Genomic DNA, 16,696 nt, shown 5'->3' with positions numbered 1-16,696 from the left:
CTCAGCCACAGCCGTCTGTCTGTCTGTCTGTCTGTCTCTTGAGCTGTCGAAGCCACACCTGGACCCTCGACGGAACCAGCTTGTCTCGGCGGTTTAGAGGCTTGAGTGCCAGAGCAGAAGCCGTCGTGATATTCGGTTGCGTTTGCAAACATGATATCAACGCAGACACATGTACAACAGAATCCATCTACTACCTATCCCCGGCGTCTGCAAGGATGCCACATGTGATATCTTCAATATCCTTGCCTCCCGCCCAAGGCTAAAGCACCCCTCCTGTGCCCTCCATCACGGCCCCACCCGCCACCGGAAAGAGCTTCGAGTCTCCGTGGCAACCGTCGACCAAAACAACCCACCTGCACAGCTCGCCGGACCTCGAGGGAGCTCGTCGATTGGCCTCGCTCCCTCAAATCGGGCCATGCCAAGCCGAGGGCGGCAGCCATTGCGGGAGCCATTGTCGAATGAGACCATCAGACGGACCAGCTATTGACAAGCCCAGTCACAAACTCTGGCTGCACGAGGCAGAGGTGGAGGATATAGCTCGAGACCCCGGGCCTGGAGGAGGGGACCCCCTGCTCATTACATGCGGTTGCTCTTGTTCACTGCCGTTTCTCTATTGTTTGGGACAGCTGCTCGACTCTCCTCTTTTCCTCAAGTCTGTTTGCCTCGCTCCTCTTTCCTCGTCATCCAACTTAGTCTTGAACCACTTTCCCCCAAGCGTGGGACAACCCGATCCAAGAGCGGCCCGTTTTCTAGGCCTGCAAGAGAAAGACTGGACTCGAATCCTCTCCCAAGACCGCACTGTGAGGCCGAGACATTGCACAGAATCCCTTTGGGCAATCTCCCACAGAACGCCGATCATACCTCTCAACACTGTTGCGACTGCGCTCTTGCGACACGCAACTGCAAAGATACTCTACGCAAGGAGGGATAGCGAGGAACGATAGGAACACCAACCGACTACGAACTGCGCCGGCGACGATGATGATGCTCTGAGTGAGAGAGAGCCCAGCAGTATCGTCGGCGAGAAACAGCGCATGAGCAGAGACGACGGTTGAACCACGATCAAAGCAGACAGACAGACTACCTACCTACCTCCCGTCGTCTCTTGTCTGAGTAACGCACCAGACCATACGCCACCACGATGGCTTCAACGACCAACAGCCGAAGCCGGTGCTCGGCACAGCCAACCATGACAATTACCACTCTACTACTCTTGACCATCGCCGTCATCCTCTTCGCCTCTCCGGCTGCCGCGCACTCTTTCCCCTACGTGCCTACTCAACTCCTCATGCCTGATCGCCCATGCATCGACCATACCGTACCTTGCGCCGCCTCTGACCTGGCCTACATCTTCCGACAGACGGCCTCTGACAGCATCGAGTTCCGCGCCCTCAACTTTTCCCACAGCGTCAGCGCTGATGACGTCGACCTTGAGCGCCCTGCCGGCAGGACCTCTCTCCCGTTTCTTCTGGACAAGTCCAGCAGCACGGCGTTTGGCGCCGCCAGGACGGCCAACGGCTCAGTGCTCGTTTACGCGGGCGACTGTCAAACCGGCACCGGCGATGTTTGGAGCTTCGACCCGGAAGAGGGAGGCGACTGGACTCGACGCGGTCTCGGCGATGATGGCGACCGTCGTCGTGCGCCTTACTTTCTCGGCGCCACTGTCGCCTTCTCGTCCATGCTTGCTCCTAGGATGGACCAGCCGACTATGTATACCTACGGTGGCATGTGTACCACGCCAGACTCTGGGTCCAGCGCCCCCAAGACCTGGCAGGCCGAGGCCAACTACACCAGGACCATGATAAGCCTTGCGCCCACAAACAGAAACCCTAACACACCATACACATTGAGCGTGGCTTCCAGCAGCGGATCGCGCGTCCCGATTGCTGGCTTTACCCTTACAGGCCTGACACCATCTATCACTAACAAGTCTGGCATCGTCACCCAACAGACCAGCTATGTACTCCTTGGTGGACATAGCGAGTCGGCCTTTATCAACATGAGCACCGTGGCCGTGTGGAACTTGCCCGCCGAGTCTTGGAGTTATGTGGACATCCAAGCCCCAGACGTCAAGATTCCCAACACAGATCTCACGGTCAAGTCCAAGACGACCCGTAGGAGCACAAAGAACACTGCGGACAATGTCTACAGTCGCTCCGGGCACACGGCGACTCTCAGCGAGGACGGAAACTCCATCATTGTTTTGGGAGGATGGGTCAAGGACGTCAACACCCCTGCCGAACCTCAGCTTGCCATTCTCGAGATGAGCGATGCTTACAGCGGATGGCAGTGGAAGATCCCAGAGGAGCAACCCGACTTTACTGGACTCTATGGTCACGGTGCGGCTGTCTTGCCTGGCAACATGCTCATGGTCTACGGCGGTTGGGAGCTTTCCGGCTCTACTTCCAGTCGCAAGACGAAGCGCCAGGCCGTGTCAGGCTCGCTCCGCTTCTATAATATTACCTCTGGATCTTGGGAGACCGACTACAAGAACCCCCTGGCCGGCGAGTTGCCTCCTGAGAGTGAGAGCGACAATGCTCCCAAGGAGAACCAGAATCATTCCAACTCTAAGAAACTTGGCTTGGGCCTGGGTCTAGGCTTTGGTGTCGCTGTTCTGATTGCCCTCATCATCGCCGCAGTTTGCTGGTGCAAGAGGCGTAAGCGACACCGTGAGAATCGCGATCAAGCCGTTCGTGCTCTATCTCAGGATGCTAGCCACTTTTCCTCCGGACAAGAAGAGATGATGGAGCGAGATGATGACCCTTGGGGAACTGGTGGTGTTCCTTGGTATACCGGTGCTGACCCTTACGCTGCTGGTGAGCGATCGCTCGGCTACGAGTCTCTGCGAGGCAACCGAGGAAACTTGCCTGGCCTTCATATCCCTCATAAACCTATGCCGAGACCATCCCGTGGTGGTTATGTGGCTACAGGGCCAAGCTTCCCAGGACCTATCCACCCCATCTACGAGGACGACGAAGAAGAATCATATCACAATCACCGAGTGCAGGACTCTGTCCACACGCCTACATCCGAAGTTCCCTCAGATCCCTTCCAGACTCCTGTTACAGCCGGTGCTATCCCCCCGCCCGCATTCTTGATTCCTGGTGGTCGAGCTTCCGCTACGCCTAGCCCCGAGAGTCCACGACATGATCCTGAGGTTCAGGACTGGGTCTCTGATGTTGATGCCGCTGAAGGACTTCTCGCTCGTATGAACAGCCGACATGGTCAGAAGCAAGGTGCTCAGAACCAGGCTCAGAACCAAGGCCAGAACCAAACTCAAGGGCAAGGCCGTGTCTCGCCTACACGACGCAACTCGAACCGCTCTGTTGCCCTCCGTGATGATGAGTCCCGAAGCGGATCTAACTTGTCCGAGTCGGCACGAAGCGCAGCAGAAAGCATCAAGGCCAAGGCCCGTCAACTCAACCCCCTAGCCCCCACGTTCCTAGCAGCTGGCGCCGAGCACCCTAAGCCGGGTAGCTCGACGTCGTCAAGCAGCTACAACACGGCACGCTCATCATTTGGCGCTCTTCAAGCCGAGGGTCCCGCGCTCCTTATGGGTGATCGCGCTCCTAGTAGATATGATGACGACGAGCCTTCATCGCCTTCAAAGTCGAAGCCGCGCCGAGGATGGCTCGGCTCCCTCAGACGAGTCTTTTCCGGATCTAGTACACCGACATCCTCTCGTGAAGATATGACCCAAGTTCGACGCTCGTTTGATCAAGAACCCGTGTGCGGTGACTATGAGCCCGGCCTCGTTGGTCTGCGCGGTGAGCTTCTTAGGCGGAAGCAGGGCCGTCAGGACTGGGAGGACCTGAGCGCTGTTCCCGGGTCATCGTCTAGGGATGCCATGATGTCGGGAGGAGCTGGTGGTCTAGAGCCCGGCGGCGAGTCTGACTGGGATATTGAGAAGGCGGTAGAGCAGCGTCTCGTGCAGGTCATGTTCACGGTGCCTAGAGAGCGTCTGAGGGTGGTCAACGGCGGCAACGACTCTGAGAGCGATCGCGAGAACGAGGTGCCAGTGAAACCGCAGTCAGCTGTGCTCGTGGATCCCGAGAAGGAGAGCCAACGATCAGTCAGCGCAGAGCATCACGAAGATGAAAAGACCACGTTCAGGAGGACTTCGTTCAGGAGTAGGGTTCGCCAAGAGGAGGAGAGGGTCATGCTCAGAGGGGGCCTTCGCCAGGATGACGATGACGATGAAGAGGACGAAATGGATGAGGAGTTGGCTGAGAAGCAGCATCTTGTTGAGGAGAAGCAACATCCTTTCCGAGAGAAGCCTCATCTTGTTAAGGAAAGGAAGTCTTCTCTCGATGAGAAGTCTCATCTTCTCGTGGAAGATGATGATGATGATCCTTTCGTGGAGAAGACCCCCCTGGTTACGGAGAAGCCACAACTCATCCAAGAAAAGGCACCTGTGGTCGAAGAGAAGCCAGAGCCAGTACAGCGGTTGCAGCTTCCAGGGGAGGAGAAGGTGGAAGTCGAAGAGCCCAAGAAGCGTGAACAGCCGCAACCATCACCACCCGAACAACCTCAACCTGAGCAGCCTCAAACACCTCAACCACCAAAATCCGCCCACCTCCAACCCATCCATCCCCTCTTCCACCGCCACTCCCCCTCCCCATCTCCATCTCCATCACCGTCACCGTCACCGTCACCGTCCCCCAACCGCCGCAGGAGACACCACATGAGGGGCGAGTCGAGCAACTCGGTGGGCTTGATGCACCACGTCGACCTCGCTCCGCTCGAACCTCACCTCTCCCACTCTACCGACGGTCGTCCGTCGTCGGGCGTCGTCATGGAGGCCCAGGCCATGCCTCTAACTCGTGAGAGGGCCCGGACGCGCGTCCTGGCCATGGTGGACAGCTTTGAGAGTCTGAGCCGTGAGGGAAGTCCCAGTCCCACGCGCTTCACGTAAAAAAGGCTCTGTGTTTTTTGGTTTGATTGATTTATTGCAAAAGGGTTTTTAGTTAATTGGCAGGGTGTTTGGGTGCAGGGTTATCATCAGCATCAGCATCATCAGCATCATGTTGCTTCAGGATTGCTTGCTTTCAGGACATTTGGCTTCTAATGGCATTTTTGGGATATGGGGTTTTATTTGGAGAATTTGAAACTTTTCGGGTTGAAATGTATGTATTGTACGCCTTGGGATGGATGTATCTATGCCCTCATGTATGTATGTATCTATGTGCCCAGGAATTCTATCAAGCAAGAAAGAAGCAATGAAAGGAAGGATTTTGCGTTTTAGGGGTGATTGCAATCCTTCTCTCTCACTCGATAGTCCCTGTTCCATCTTACGAGTACCGGGTTGCAGTGATACAATAACAATACAAAGGATAACAAATCCATCCTTGATGAGAACGAATCCTTCAGACTCGATCCACGTTCAACGCATCCAGACCGTCATAACCACAAATACAAACGCCTCTCGTGCAGGACAACGCATCGCCGACCGGGGACGGGGTGGATCCATTGAAGAAAAGACGGCGGCCGGAAGAAGAGCCCGGAATCACCAATGGGTACCAAAGAAAGGGGAAAAAAAACACAGTCGAATGCGGGAACAGGGTGAAAAAAGCGTGCGTTGTCGGGTCATTCCTTGATTTCTGTTGGTGTTGCTTGTCCCTGACGATCTCCTCTTTTTTATTCAAGCCCGCTCCTCTCATGAAACACGCACCGGGACGCCATGGGATCCACGTCAGATGCAGGGGAATGGATCAGCGGGGGGGTTGGATCCAAAGTGAAAATCATCATTTTCTGGGGAGGGGCCTTTAACGTATGTGGAATGATTTGGCAATTCTTTGATTCGCTGAGGCTGTCAGTCATGGTTGGGTTGTCGTTGAGCGGAGCTGACGGCTGGAAATTGGAGGATTCTTGAATACACGTATCAGCTGCGCGTGTGGGGTATGCAAGTGTGATTCTCTCTTTCAGCTGAGCAGGCTGGACCTTGACCAACGACGTCCCTTCTCCAGAGGCCTGTTCCACCGGATGATGGCATCGATGAGCTTCTGCCCGGGGAAGTCAATGATGACGATTCCGGTGCGTGTCGCCTCCGGGTTGCCCTCAAAGTCCTCGATCCACTGGCCAGTCATGTCGTTCATGCCCGAGATGGTCCTGTTCATGGGGCCAGCAGCGGCCTCAATCGGCTTGACTCCGACCGATGCAGACAGGTGGGCGAGATAGAGGGCCTTGTTGTCGTGCCTCGCTGTTGCAGCCAGCTCGAGAGCTGTACGGATCGCGGTCCATTTCTCCGACAAATGATAGACGTCGGGAATTATCCAAAGGTCCTCAAGGATCATCTGAGAACCCTCCCATTTAACGCCGTAAGGACCTTCCTTATCAGGGAAGTTCTGAAGCACAAAGATCTTGGAACGAAGATCGCCAAGCAATGGGAGGGGTTCCGTGGAGCTGTAGTTGTAAAGGTGGTCTCCGAAAGAATACTGGTTGAAGGCATCTTCAAATGTTCTGGTGTTGCCTTCGCCAATAGGACCGCCTTCCTGCTTGAGACGCATGATGATGGTCTCAGAAGGATTGCTGTCCAGGAATTCCGTCATATCATGGAGAACATCCTGGAAACTGAAGCCAGTGTAGCCCCAGGCGTGGTAAATGTGCAATTCATTCTCGCGCAGACGGGCCCGAATATCGAAGTAGCGAACGCCGGCGTTAAGTTGGGTAGACAGATTCCAATTCTGGCATTCAAGGAATTCGTCGCCAATTTCGTAAGTCATAGTATCGTGCGTACCGGGTACGCTGAGGCTCGAGAGTGGCACCTCGTCGGGGATGGAAGCCATCCATGTTGGGTTGTGGGCGTGGTTGGCATCGAAGCTGAAGGCGCTCAGGTAGCCATGATAACACGAGCCGTAGACGAGGCAGGGCGCGAACGTGAAGAGGAGGTAGAATATGCACATGATGAATATCACGGCGCCTCCAATCAGTAGTGGTAGGCGTCGAGTATGGCCCAGGTGGCCCAGGTGGTCTGGGAGGACGTGATAACCCTGTTTCCCGATCATATCGAAAGGCTGAAGCTGAAGCGGAAGCGTCGGGAGTCAAGTACCAAGGTCAATGTCGGAGCCGGAGGTGGGGCCGGGGGCGACCTTTTTGGTCCAAGTTACATTAGAGTATTAAGAGAATAATAGGGAGAGCCCCGAATACAAACGGAGCCGCGGCAGAGGCCGAAAAGGGGGTATACAGATGCTGCTGCAGAGCAAGTTGGTGGTTGTAAGATCTAGATGTTGACAAGGCTGAGGCTCCCTTCGGTGGAGAGAAGTTACGCCATGACATGGACGTCAGCAGGAGGAGCTTGGGCCACCTGCGGGGGGGCCACCTGCCCCAATGCAGGCTTGCGAGTGGTCAGCGGGGAAGGCTGTCGCCATAATGCGACCCAAAGGAGAAAAAGTTACTTACCCTAGACTTGTCACATGAATTGGAGTTCCATTGAGGCTGCTGAAAAGTGCACATGCAAAACTCTATTATGTCGAAAGATATGGGTATCATAGACAAGCTTTTGATCGACCCAGTCAACTAGAAGAGCACGTGAATTCCTACTTGTTCCTGATCTCTCCACTGGTCGTGCAACTACGGTGCTGCGATCTCGGGTGCTCCCACAAGCTCATGTCTAGCTCTGCCTAGTCTGGGGACTTGTTCAAACTCAATACAGACGGACCTTGTACCATGACGAGGAAAAGACGTGATGAGGTGCAGAATGTACGGGTACTTACCCCCTCAACAGTTCTCCCGTCCCTCAACCGAGGTGTTGAGATTCCAAGTAACACCAAAATCACGGCATCTCTTCCTCCGGATCGAGAATCATGAAAAAGTCGATACCGGGCGTTCCGATGGTTACCATACATGACGCTGCCCTCGTGTGCCGCAAAAACACGGACGACGACGGACCGGACGGGGCCGGTTGCGGCATGCAATGACGGAGTTAAGAGAAGGCCTGCCTTTGAATTCGGCCAGACTGGCCCAAATCACGAGAGTTCTCTCGCCTGCATATTCCTGTCCATCGACTGCCGTTGGTGGCGGGCGGCTTGCAGGAGGTGGGACCCCTGAAGCTACAGATACATTCGGCTTACGGGCATGACGGGCGCAGCCAAACACGCAACGGCGACAGTGACCAAGCTCGTGATTCGAAGAGCCTCTGCCTACTTCCCTCTCTTGGGCAAGGTCTGGCGTATTGGAATAGCGTATTGGAAAAGAGGCACATTGAAATCCCGTCCTTTCAAGGGCACAACTTGCAGCCAGTGGCAACGTGGTGCTTCGTATCACAGACCCATCTGTTTCCCCTCCCCCAGCTCTGGCAGGGTTTCTTGGTCGTGCGTGACATGCAAGACACACTTTGACGAGAAAGTCGCTAAAATGATTCTCTTGTACTTGGACTTTGGGGGTCCTTTGTTGACATGTGCGAATCTGGCGGAATGCAGTCATGAGGGGGATACCATGGCCCGGCCAAGGTTTCTCGGGGAAGGCTAAAAACGGAGCCTCAACCACACGCTCTGCCTGTCTAGGTTCATGATGGATGCTCCCTCAAGTTCTGGCGGTCAGGGCGACTATGGCGGGAATGGCGGACAAGAAGCACAAGAACCATCAATAGACGCCGGTTGACGGCTGGATGATGCCGCAACATCCCATGTTTCTTTGTGGTCACCCACCCATTGGTATCAAGAGGCTGAAAGCTCAGGCTAGACCGCGAATCTATGTGCGAGCTGATATCCACAGATCACAGCATATCAGACATGTAGGATCTTGAGGACCCTCTCTTGCATCCCAACCTCTTCTTTCTCCCCCACGTTGCTCTGCGTGACCCTCCTTTGAACATGGGAATAGCGTCGCAGATTGAGACATGATGAACCGATTTGCCACACCGCGCGTGTTGTTGGTAATCAAGGGTCCCTCCTGTTTACATACCCACCATAACAATACGATTTCTCACAAGGGGGGCAAATGGGAAGGGAGAGCAAGACGATTGGACAATTGGAGGAACGCAACTTCGAGCCTCGCTTGCTGGTGGTGGTGAGGGAAAAGGGCCACCTATCAAGGTGGTGTACTGTAGGTAGCATCTAAGAGAGGGGAAGCAGCGCTTAAAAATGGGGATTTGGGGTTCGTGTTGGGCGGTCATGGTGTTGAAAGTTGGGTGTGGTGTGTGCTCTCCGAGCCAAGAAACTTCATCCCCAAGTTTTTCAGTCTCTTATACGGTCCCTAGACAATAACCGACCAAGATATCTGTGCAAAATGCCAACATTTCATCCCGTCTTTTCTACATGGGAAACAAATAAGAGGCGGCTTCTATAGCTAAACTCCAAGATCTCAGCGTAGCATCCAGCCACCTGGTCGCTTGATAGCTTCACGAACCATCCACACACAGCTGCATGCCCGCATCGTGCCATCATCCCACCCGGAACGTGCAGATGTAGACGCCGAGTCCTTGGCCGCGGCCGCGAACCCCTTCTGAAGAGGGACTAGGCGGATGCTAGCGTTGTGAGAAGAGTAGGCCATTAGTAGAACCTATTTTCTTTTTCTGTGCTGTGTTCAGCTGTGAAGGCTGGGAGGAAGACAAAATTGCAGGGCAACAGCCCATTCTTTGTCTTCTTGGCTCAAACCCTGAGATCGGCGACAAGATATCGGAGACGCACAAAAACAGTCCCAGTCACACGACAAGCAGCTGAAAAGATACACCGAAGGGACCAGGGAGGCCCTTCAACAAAAAAGTCAAATCTTCGCTTCTAAAATGCCGGTGACGTCGAGAGGGGATTCCCGTTACCCGCGAGCAGACGGGATTGTTTATTAAGATTGCCAAGGGGGGAATGAATGGACATGATCTGACCCAAAAGCCCTTCAAAAGCGGGGGGTGTCCATTTCCTTTTGACCTTCTTTCTGGAGATGAAAGGGATCGTTGACAGGGGACGGGACGAGACGTCAGTGTTTGAGAGTGACGGCGTCAACCGAAGACATTGAAGGCGGGATGGCTTCTTTTTTGAATGCCACGATACGATGCTAGTAGTTCCCATCATGGTGTAGTTAAAACTCGACCAAGCCTGATCGTTATCTTCTGCAACCGTATTTACCGTCTCTTTCTTGCTTAACCCATGCTCTGCTCACCTACACTGCAACCAAAAACCTTGGATCCATCATCCATGTCTCCCTCGCTCGATCTCGTGTCTCTCCCGCGGTCCCGGGCTCCCCGTCCACTGAAACCAGCAAGCCGTACAAGCAGGGGCTTCCTTGGTCCTTGTTGCCCATGGGATAATCACCGTATTTTCTCTACACGTTATCCTCTCCAAAGTCCGTTTTTCATGTCGATCAAACAAAAAAAGACACCATCAATATGGGCACACGGGACACGCCATTTTCTCACCCACCACCATTACAACAGAGCGGGATCGAGTCGAGTTAAATTCTGCCAGCCTAGCAAAAAGGGGCCGGAACTGGCCCGTTACGGTAGGTCACCGTTTCCTAAACTGGGTGATGCCACGTCCAACGGCGCCGGCGCCGCGCTCAGGGACTAGTTGGTTGATTTAAATTAGCCTCCTCAGGCGCATGGAGAGGGGATGGTACAGAGTTAAACGGGAGGAGCGGCAATGCCTTCAGCTGTAAACAACACAGTCTCTCATTCTCTTCAAGTCGCTTCTACACAATCGTCTCATTGTCTGTGAGAATGGATCCATGGCACCCGCTAGCCTCACGATATTGCGCGTCTTTCAGAGTGGACACTAGTGGAGCCACAGCTCGTCGAAGCAAGATGACGGGCATGGGGTTGATGAGCGTGTTGCAGCTTTGAGGCCGTCCGCCAAAAACAAGCACGCAGTTCATGAGGCCAACTCTTTCCGAGGCGTGCCGGTTTTTGTGTCGACCAGATCTGGCGTTTTAAACCGGGGCGGTGGATGTCTCTCTCATATCATGATGCTTGGAGGAGTTATCGATCTTGATTCAGGACGGAGCGGGCTTTCAGGCCTCGACGGAGCAAAGCAAGACGTAAAGATCTGGGGCGCCTCGTTTTATGTCTCGTTCTAGCGCCGCAGGTCGTTATCTCGATCATTGTCACTGTCGTACATGTCATGGATTGACGAGTCTTCGCGAGAAGTTGCCTGGAGTGATTGCTGATTCCCAACGACGGGCAATCAATCAGAGATTTGATTGAACCCCATTCCAGCGGAGCAAATGGCCCTGGGACAGCAACACACAGCAGCGATTAGATTAGAGGCCAAGACTCGAGGCCAATTCGGATATTCGGTTGCCGAGGAGGGTGCCTGGGCGATGTGAAATGGATGGTATCCAATTTCATTTACTCAGCCCGGCGGCAAGCCCTCTCAGGTCTAGACTATGGCTGTCAGGAACATGACAGCCATGGCTGAACAAGCGATTCGAGGTAATCGCCAGTAAATGAATGCCTCTGACCGTTGAGCGTCTGAGCATCTGGAAAACCGTCAGTAGCAACGGAGAGAGACAGGGATGCCCATATCCCACATGTCACCACCAGATTTGGGGATCTCTGCTTCGAATTGCGATTGTCGGTCACTCCAACCCTCCGTGTCCGCCATGTACCTCTACCTGTTTATCGAGATCGCCGTGCCGAGAGCCCACACCCACTTCAGCAGCAAGCAGATCCACCACTCCCACTCCCCGATGGACTCGACACGACACGCCCCTAGTCACTCAATCGCTGAGCCGAAACCGAAAGTGGCCCAAAACAACACGACACCCGCGCAGCCCAGGGCCTGCGGCGCTGAGCTTTACTGGTGACGACATCATTCACCAGGGGGTCCCCCCTCTGCTGTCCGGAGAGGGCAGCGGGACGCAGTGAAGCCCAAGGGCAACTGCAGAAGCCGCGTGTTTTAGCGTCTTGGGGAGGGTCCTTTCTCGGTGGTTCGTCACTGTGACAGCGGCGTCGAGGCCAATTCAGCTTCAGCTTCATGACGACCAGCAATCAGTGATGTATGTGATGGAGTTTGCTTACCTCAGGCATTTTCAAGTCGATCAAATTTGTCTCCCTGGACTCAATCAAGCTGAACCGAGTTCCTCTTTCTGCATTCTCCCTCGTTTCTTGTTTCTATTCTGTTCAAACAATTGACTTGTCTCCATTCCTTTCTCTTCACTCCTTTCTTTACTCCCCCTTTTGACCCGGTTTGACCGTCCCGTCACATCACAATCATTTCCTATTGCCACCACCGAGACGGCCAATTCTTCGAGCGCCTCGATACCACCATCATCACCAGAGGAGAACAGAAGAAAAAAGCCCTCCTTCAACTCGGTGTTAGTCCGCGGAGTGACTCGTTTCCGTGCGCGCGCGCAAGCCCATCTTGGCTCCTTCGCTCATCTTGCGCTGGGCTGCGTGGAGCCCTTTAGGTCCTTGGCTTTTTAGCTGAGCATTGGATCCTGACTTGACTTTTGGCCTCACGCCCCCTGCAGTCCTGTCCTGTCCCCCGTGGGTACGTACCCAGACCACAGGATTCACTGGCCTCGTAACGGAAACCAAACCTCGTACTCGACGAACAAGAGACAGGACGGACTCTCGGATAGGCTCGCTCGCCTTGTTGTTCGTTCTGACTTCAAGGACATGATCACGAGCAGCTGTCATTGACAGATTGTCATCTAGACTCGTCTTTTAGACCAAATCTCGAGGGTTAGACCGTCGCTTCTTCACCCGTCGCTATTCCCGAGCGCTCCTCAGTCCGTCTTCTGGTTCCATCCTTTTTGGTTAGGAATAGGAACCTCGTCTTCCGTCCCTTCCTTCCCGGTTTCCTACCCTGGTCATTGCTGCTGCCTCTTGACCCTCTCTGCCGCCGCCGCCCCTCCGCTAGTCCCAAGGTAAGGTAGGCTGGCGCTGGCGTGGGCAAGCACCACCCGGGAGTACCGTGCTAGATTGCCAAGGTACAGGTACCTACCTGGCTCTTACCTGATTCGACCACCCTCGTCGCTCCTTCCTCCAGCACCTCTTTTCCCTACCTCTATCCGTACCTACCTTACACTCGCTCTTCCTCTCGTCTCGACTTCACCTCCAGCCACGCATTCCAATCTCTCACCATCTTCCCCAACCTCTTTTCGCCCATTCCGCCTCCGCGATATCCATTTGCCGGCTTGGAGTTGTCCTCTCTTTTCACTTGCTCCCCCCGGTAATTTTTGGAATTTTGTGGCTTTACTTGGGACGATCATTTGAATCCTTGGGTCTTTTTTTGGAGGCATCGTTTGCTTGCGTTACGGCTGTGTTGGATTCGCTCTACGTGTTGGATTATTCGGGGCCATTCATCGACGACAAACACTTTTTGAGAGTTTTAACCTGCGCGGTTTGACTCATTCACCACCGTCGTTTTACCTCAACCCAACACCACCGTCGCTATCGTCGAGCTCGAATCAGCGCCGTGATCGATATATCACCTTCGCTCAAGCATACATCTTTCGCTAAACCCCTTCGTCTTGTTCAACAGCTTGGCTGTGCTACCTCCCTCGACCCGGGTCGTCGCCCTAGCGATATCGGCTGATCAGTTCCGGTTTCGAGACGTTTCTCGCGAAAACAATACCGGTATCACTACACATCTCGACATCCGACGTGATATGAATTCGACCATCTGAGAGCTTTCGCGACCGTGTTATGGTGATTCACCTGCTTCATCTGTGTCGCACTCGACTTCACATGCTCTCTCGCCGTCGACTCTATCGGTAAAGGTGTGTTACAGCAATGGCCATGGACTCGGCCTCCCTCCACATGCTCTCCATCTGTCTTCGCCTGGCAGTTCCTAACCTCGTCTTGTTATAGGCTTTTGGACCAAATTCACAATCATGTTTCCTCCTTGCAGGAACGCCCTGCCAGCAGGCGTGTTTCTCTTATTAGCATCGTCCTGGGCGCCTCTTGCCAGTGCCTTGGACATTGAATACTGCGCCAGCTTCAATACTGGCTCAACCCCCAAGAGTATGTCTTGCACTTACAGACTCGGTTCTCGAAATCTCTAATAACATGATCTACAGACTCGAGCATCTATCAAACGAATGGTCTCTGCCATGACTTCTGCATCGACGACTACGCCTTCGCCATCACGCAGGACAAGCTGTGCTGGTGCTCAAATTACGTCCCCTCCAAATCGACGCAGGAGGATACATCAAAATGCGATATCCCCTGCCCAGCCTGGCCCTCCGAGTACTGCGGTGGAGATGGACTATACGGTTATGTGTCTCTAGGCAACGTCCTGCCTTCTGGCACACAGGGGCCTTCATCCTCCTCATCAAAGACCACAGTAAGTAGCATCTCGTGATATTCATGCCTATTTGTATTGTTGTGATTGCCATCTATCCATCCATCCATGCCATGCCTGGACAAGCGTCCTCCAGCTTTCTCATCTGCCACGCGTATATTTGATCCTTTCGCCCCCTTCCGGTTGGTAAGACATCGCGGCTTAACTGGCAAAGACTCAGGCACAACCCACTGCGATCATATCCAAGGTAACTGAGACGGTGCAGAACACAGTAACAGTGGAACCGACATCCGAGTCTTCCTCAACCTCGACGGAGGAGCCAGAAAGCTCAACTGTACGCTTGATCTCGACACGCATGCTATTCCGAATCGGAAACTGGTGATGTGATCAATAAGTCGTTGGATAGGTGCTAACCATGGGCTTAGACCGAATCGGAAGAAGAAACCTCGACTTCCACCGAAGACGAATCAACCTCGACAACTACTGAGGAGCCTACGTCTCTGGTGCAGACAGTCACTGCTGGAGGAACTATCAAGACTGTGACAGTTGCCCCAACACAGTCGACCGCCGGTGTATCGGCAAACGAAAACGCCAATGAAAAGTCACAGAAGAGTGGTCTTAGTACAGGCCAGGTTGTCGGCATCGTCGTGGGCGTTATTGTCGCCGTCTTGGGAATTGCGGCTCTTGTGCTCTTCTTCTGGTTCCGCCGCAAGAAGCAGCAGAATGAGCAGGAGGCCTTCCACGATGACCCGAGCATCCGAGATAGCTCCTCGGGCATTGCTCAGCGACCTGACATGAGCATGGCGGCCGGCTCACCGGTGTCGGCAGCTGGGGCTAGCAACCGCAACAGCACGCTGCAGGTTGACCCACGGATGGACCCGTTCAAGCAGGGACTGTACGTCCGGAGCGCCAGTCACGAAAGCATCAACACGCTGCGGGATGACCACGATTACTCGAGGAGGATCCAGGCACCCAAGGTGCTCCGTGCAACCAATCCAGATCCCACTCCGGGAGCTTGAGACGTCCTCGGGTGACGGTGACGGACAAACCGATTGACGAAGAATGTACCACGCGGACGGACACGGGGCCGCTCAAGGTCATGAAGTAAACGAAACGAATTTCGCATTCTCGGGCTCACACATTTCCACACCCTGTTGGGGTTTTTGTTGCATTTCAAGATGATACCAGGAAGGCGTTGGCATTTTTCAGGGACACATTACACAGTGGCAGGCACAACACAAGGCAAGGGACACGTTCCCCCAGCGATTGGCGGGCGGGGTCACGGTCATGGTCATGGTACATACATACACAGCAAGCGGCCGGTATAAGGAACGAAGGGCATGCATGCATGGGATGGCTCATTCATTGGTAGCGAGTGCTATCGGCATGGTTATTAGGACAGTGGCCGACTGTCTCGTTTCGATTCGGACTTATACTTGGGGCATGAGGACAACGACGACCCTTGCGAGACTGCGATGGATGGACAGTTCGGGGCTGGTGCAGCTATAGTGCGAGGATCTATTGGTCAGGCCATTCTGGCTGAACAAGTTGCACACAGTCATTGTTCCTTTTGGTCTGGATATAATATACAGGGGTCGTCGTTGTCAGTTTCTTTTTGGGATGGATTTCTTTGTACATAGAGTTTAAAGACTAGGATAAGGAGGATTCCTGGTGGCAAAAAGTATAGTTTTTTCTCTTTCTTGATGTAGGGGAAAGGGCAGGATGCTGCCTGACGAGTGTTCCCTGGGGTAGTTGATAGCACACACACAATTCAACCAACCACTTACTGGTATGACACAGGTTTGAAGTCTAGTGACGTGGTTACTTGTGATGTGGCAGTGCAATGAACTGTACACTCTGCTATATGTCAATGATGAGGACTTGTCCTGACTGTTTTACCACATGCTACGACAACTCGAACAGCCACGCAATCATGGCATCAAAGTCAATATTTTGTGCCTGTCTGTTTTGGCTGTAAACGGTCTCGACGACTTGTCTCAGCCTGAGCCACGTGAAACAGCCCCCAAGCTTGTGTCGTCTTGGTTCAAACAGCTGGTGAGAGGCGGCAGATGGCGCGTAGCTTGTTCTTCTTTTCAACTGTCTACCTGACTCGAAGGTTTTAGAACGGGTTCTGGACGTTTGTGGCTCCCAACTTTTGTAGTGTCAAAAAACATTCTAGACTGTTTGGAATGAAGTTTTGTTTGGTAGATGACGACAGTGGCTCGTTCACGTGTGAGGAGGGACGACCGCTTCCGGATAATTATCCCCTGGCTAGAGATCCGAGGCTTGGATGTAGACGGGCGCCACTTGGATGATGTGGACGCTTTGTACTTGTGGTTTCTGAGGGAAATAGGAGGGTCGAGATCTGCAGAAGTGACTGTCGAACGGGGTATGGCTCAGGGGGGCGTAGTGACTCATTCTCGGTGATGACGAGAGGGGATGGGGAAGGTAAAGGACTGAGTGATTGATGGAAAAAGAGGCGGTAGAATAGATTCGGTTTTGAAGAGACATGGGCAAGA

The 16,696-nt window shown here is 53.7% G+C and overlaps 3 protein-coding genes across 3 annotated transcripts; 2 read left to right on the top strand and 1 right to left on the bottom strand.

Annotated features, from left to right (window-relative positions):
- Positions 1 to 1,189: 1,189 nt before the first annotated feature.
- MRS44_010085 (uncharacterized protein) lies at positions 1,190 to 4,915 on the top strand (the record flags this gene model as incomplete). The annotated part of the gene is made up of 1 exon (XM_065619991.1): positions 1,190 to 4,915. One exon carries the CDS (start codon positions 1,190 to 1,192, stop codon positions 4,913 to 4,915), a length of 3,726 nt encoding a protein of 1,241 aa, XP_065476180.1.
- Positions 4,916 to 5,921: 1,006 nt separating this feature from the next.
- Positions 5,922 to 6,902, bottom strand: MRS44_010084 (uncharacterized protein; the record flags this gene model as incomplete). The annotated part of the gene is made up of 1 exon (XM_046269976.2): positions 5,922 to 6,902. The coding sequence occupies one exon, from the start codon at positions 6,900 to 6,902 to the stop codon at positions 5,922 to 5,924; it is 981 nt and encodes a 326-aa protein (XP_046131465.2).
- Positions 6,903 to 13,767: 6,865 nt separating this feature from the next.
- MRS44_010083 (uncharacterized protein) lies at positions 13,768 to 15,196 on the top strand (the record flags this gene model as incomplete). The annotated part of the gene is made up of 4 exons (XM_046273914.1): positions 13,768 to 13,897; positions 13,954 to 14,219; positions 14,425 to 14,511; positions 14,603 to 15,196. The coding sequence occupies 4 exons, from the start codon at positions 13,768 to 13,770 to the stop codon at positions 15,194 to 15,196; spliced, it is 1,077 nt and encodes a 358-aa protein (XP_046131467.1).
- Between the last annotated feature and the right edge of the window lie 1,500 nt (positions 15,197 to 16,696).

Source organism: Fusarium solani, assembly GCF_023522795.1.
Source record: "Fusarium solani strain SB1 chromosome Unknown bctg00000006, whole genome shotgun sequence".
Lineage (NCBI taxonomy): Eukaryota > Fungi > Ascomycota > Sordariomycetes > Hypocreales > Nectriaceae > Fusarium > Fusarium solani.
Note: the sequence above shows the minus strand (reverse complement) of the source record. Positions and strands in the feature narration are given on the sequence as shown.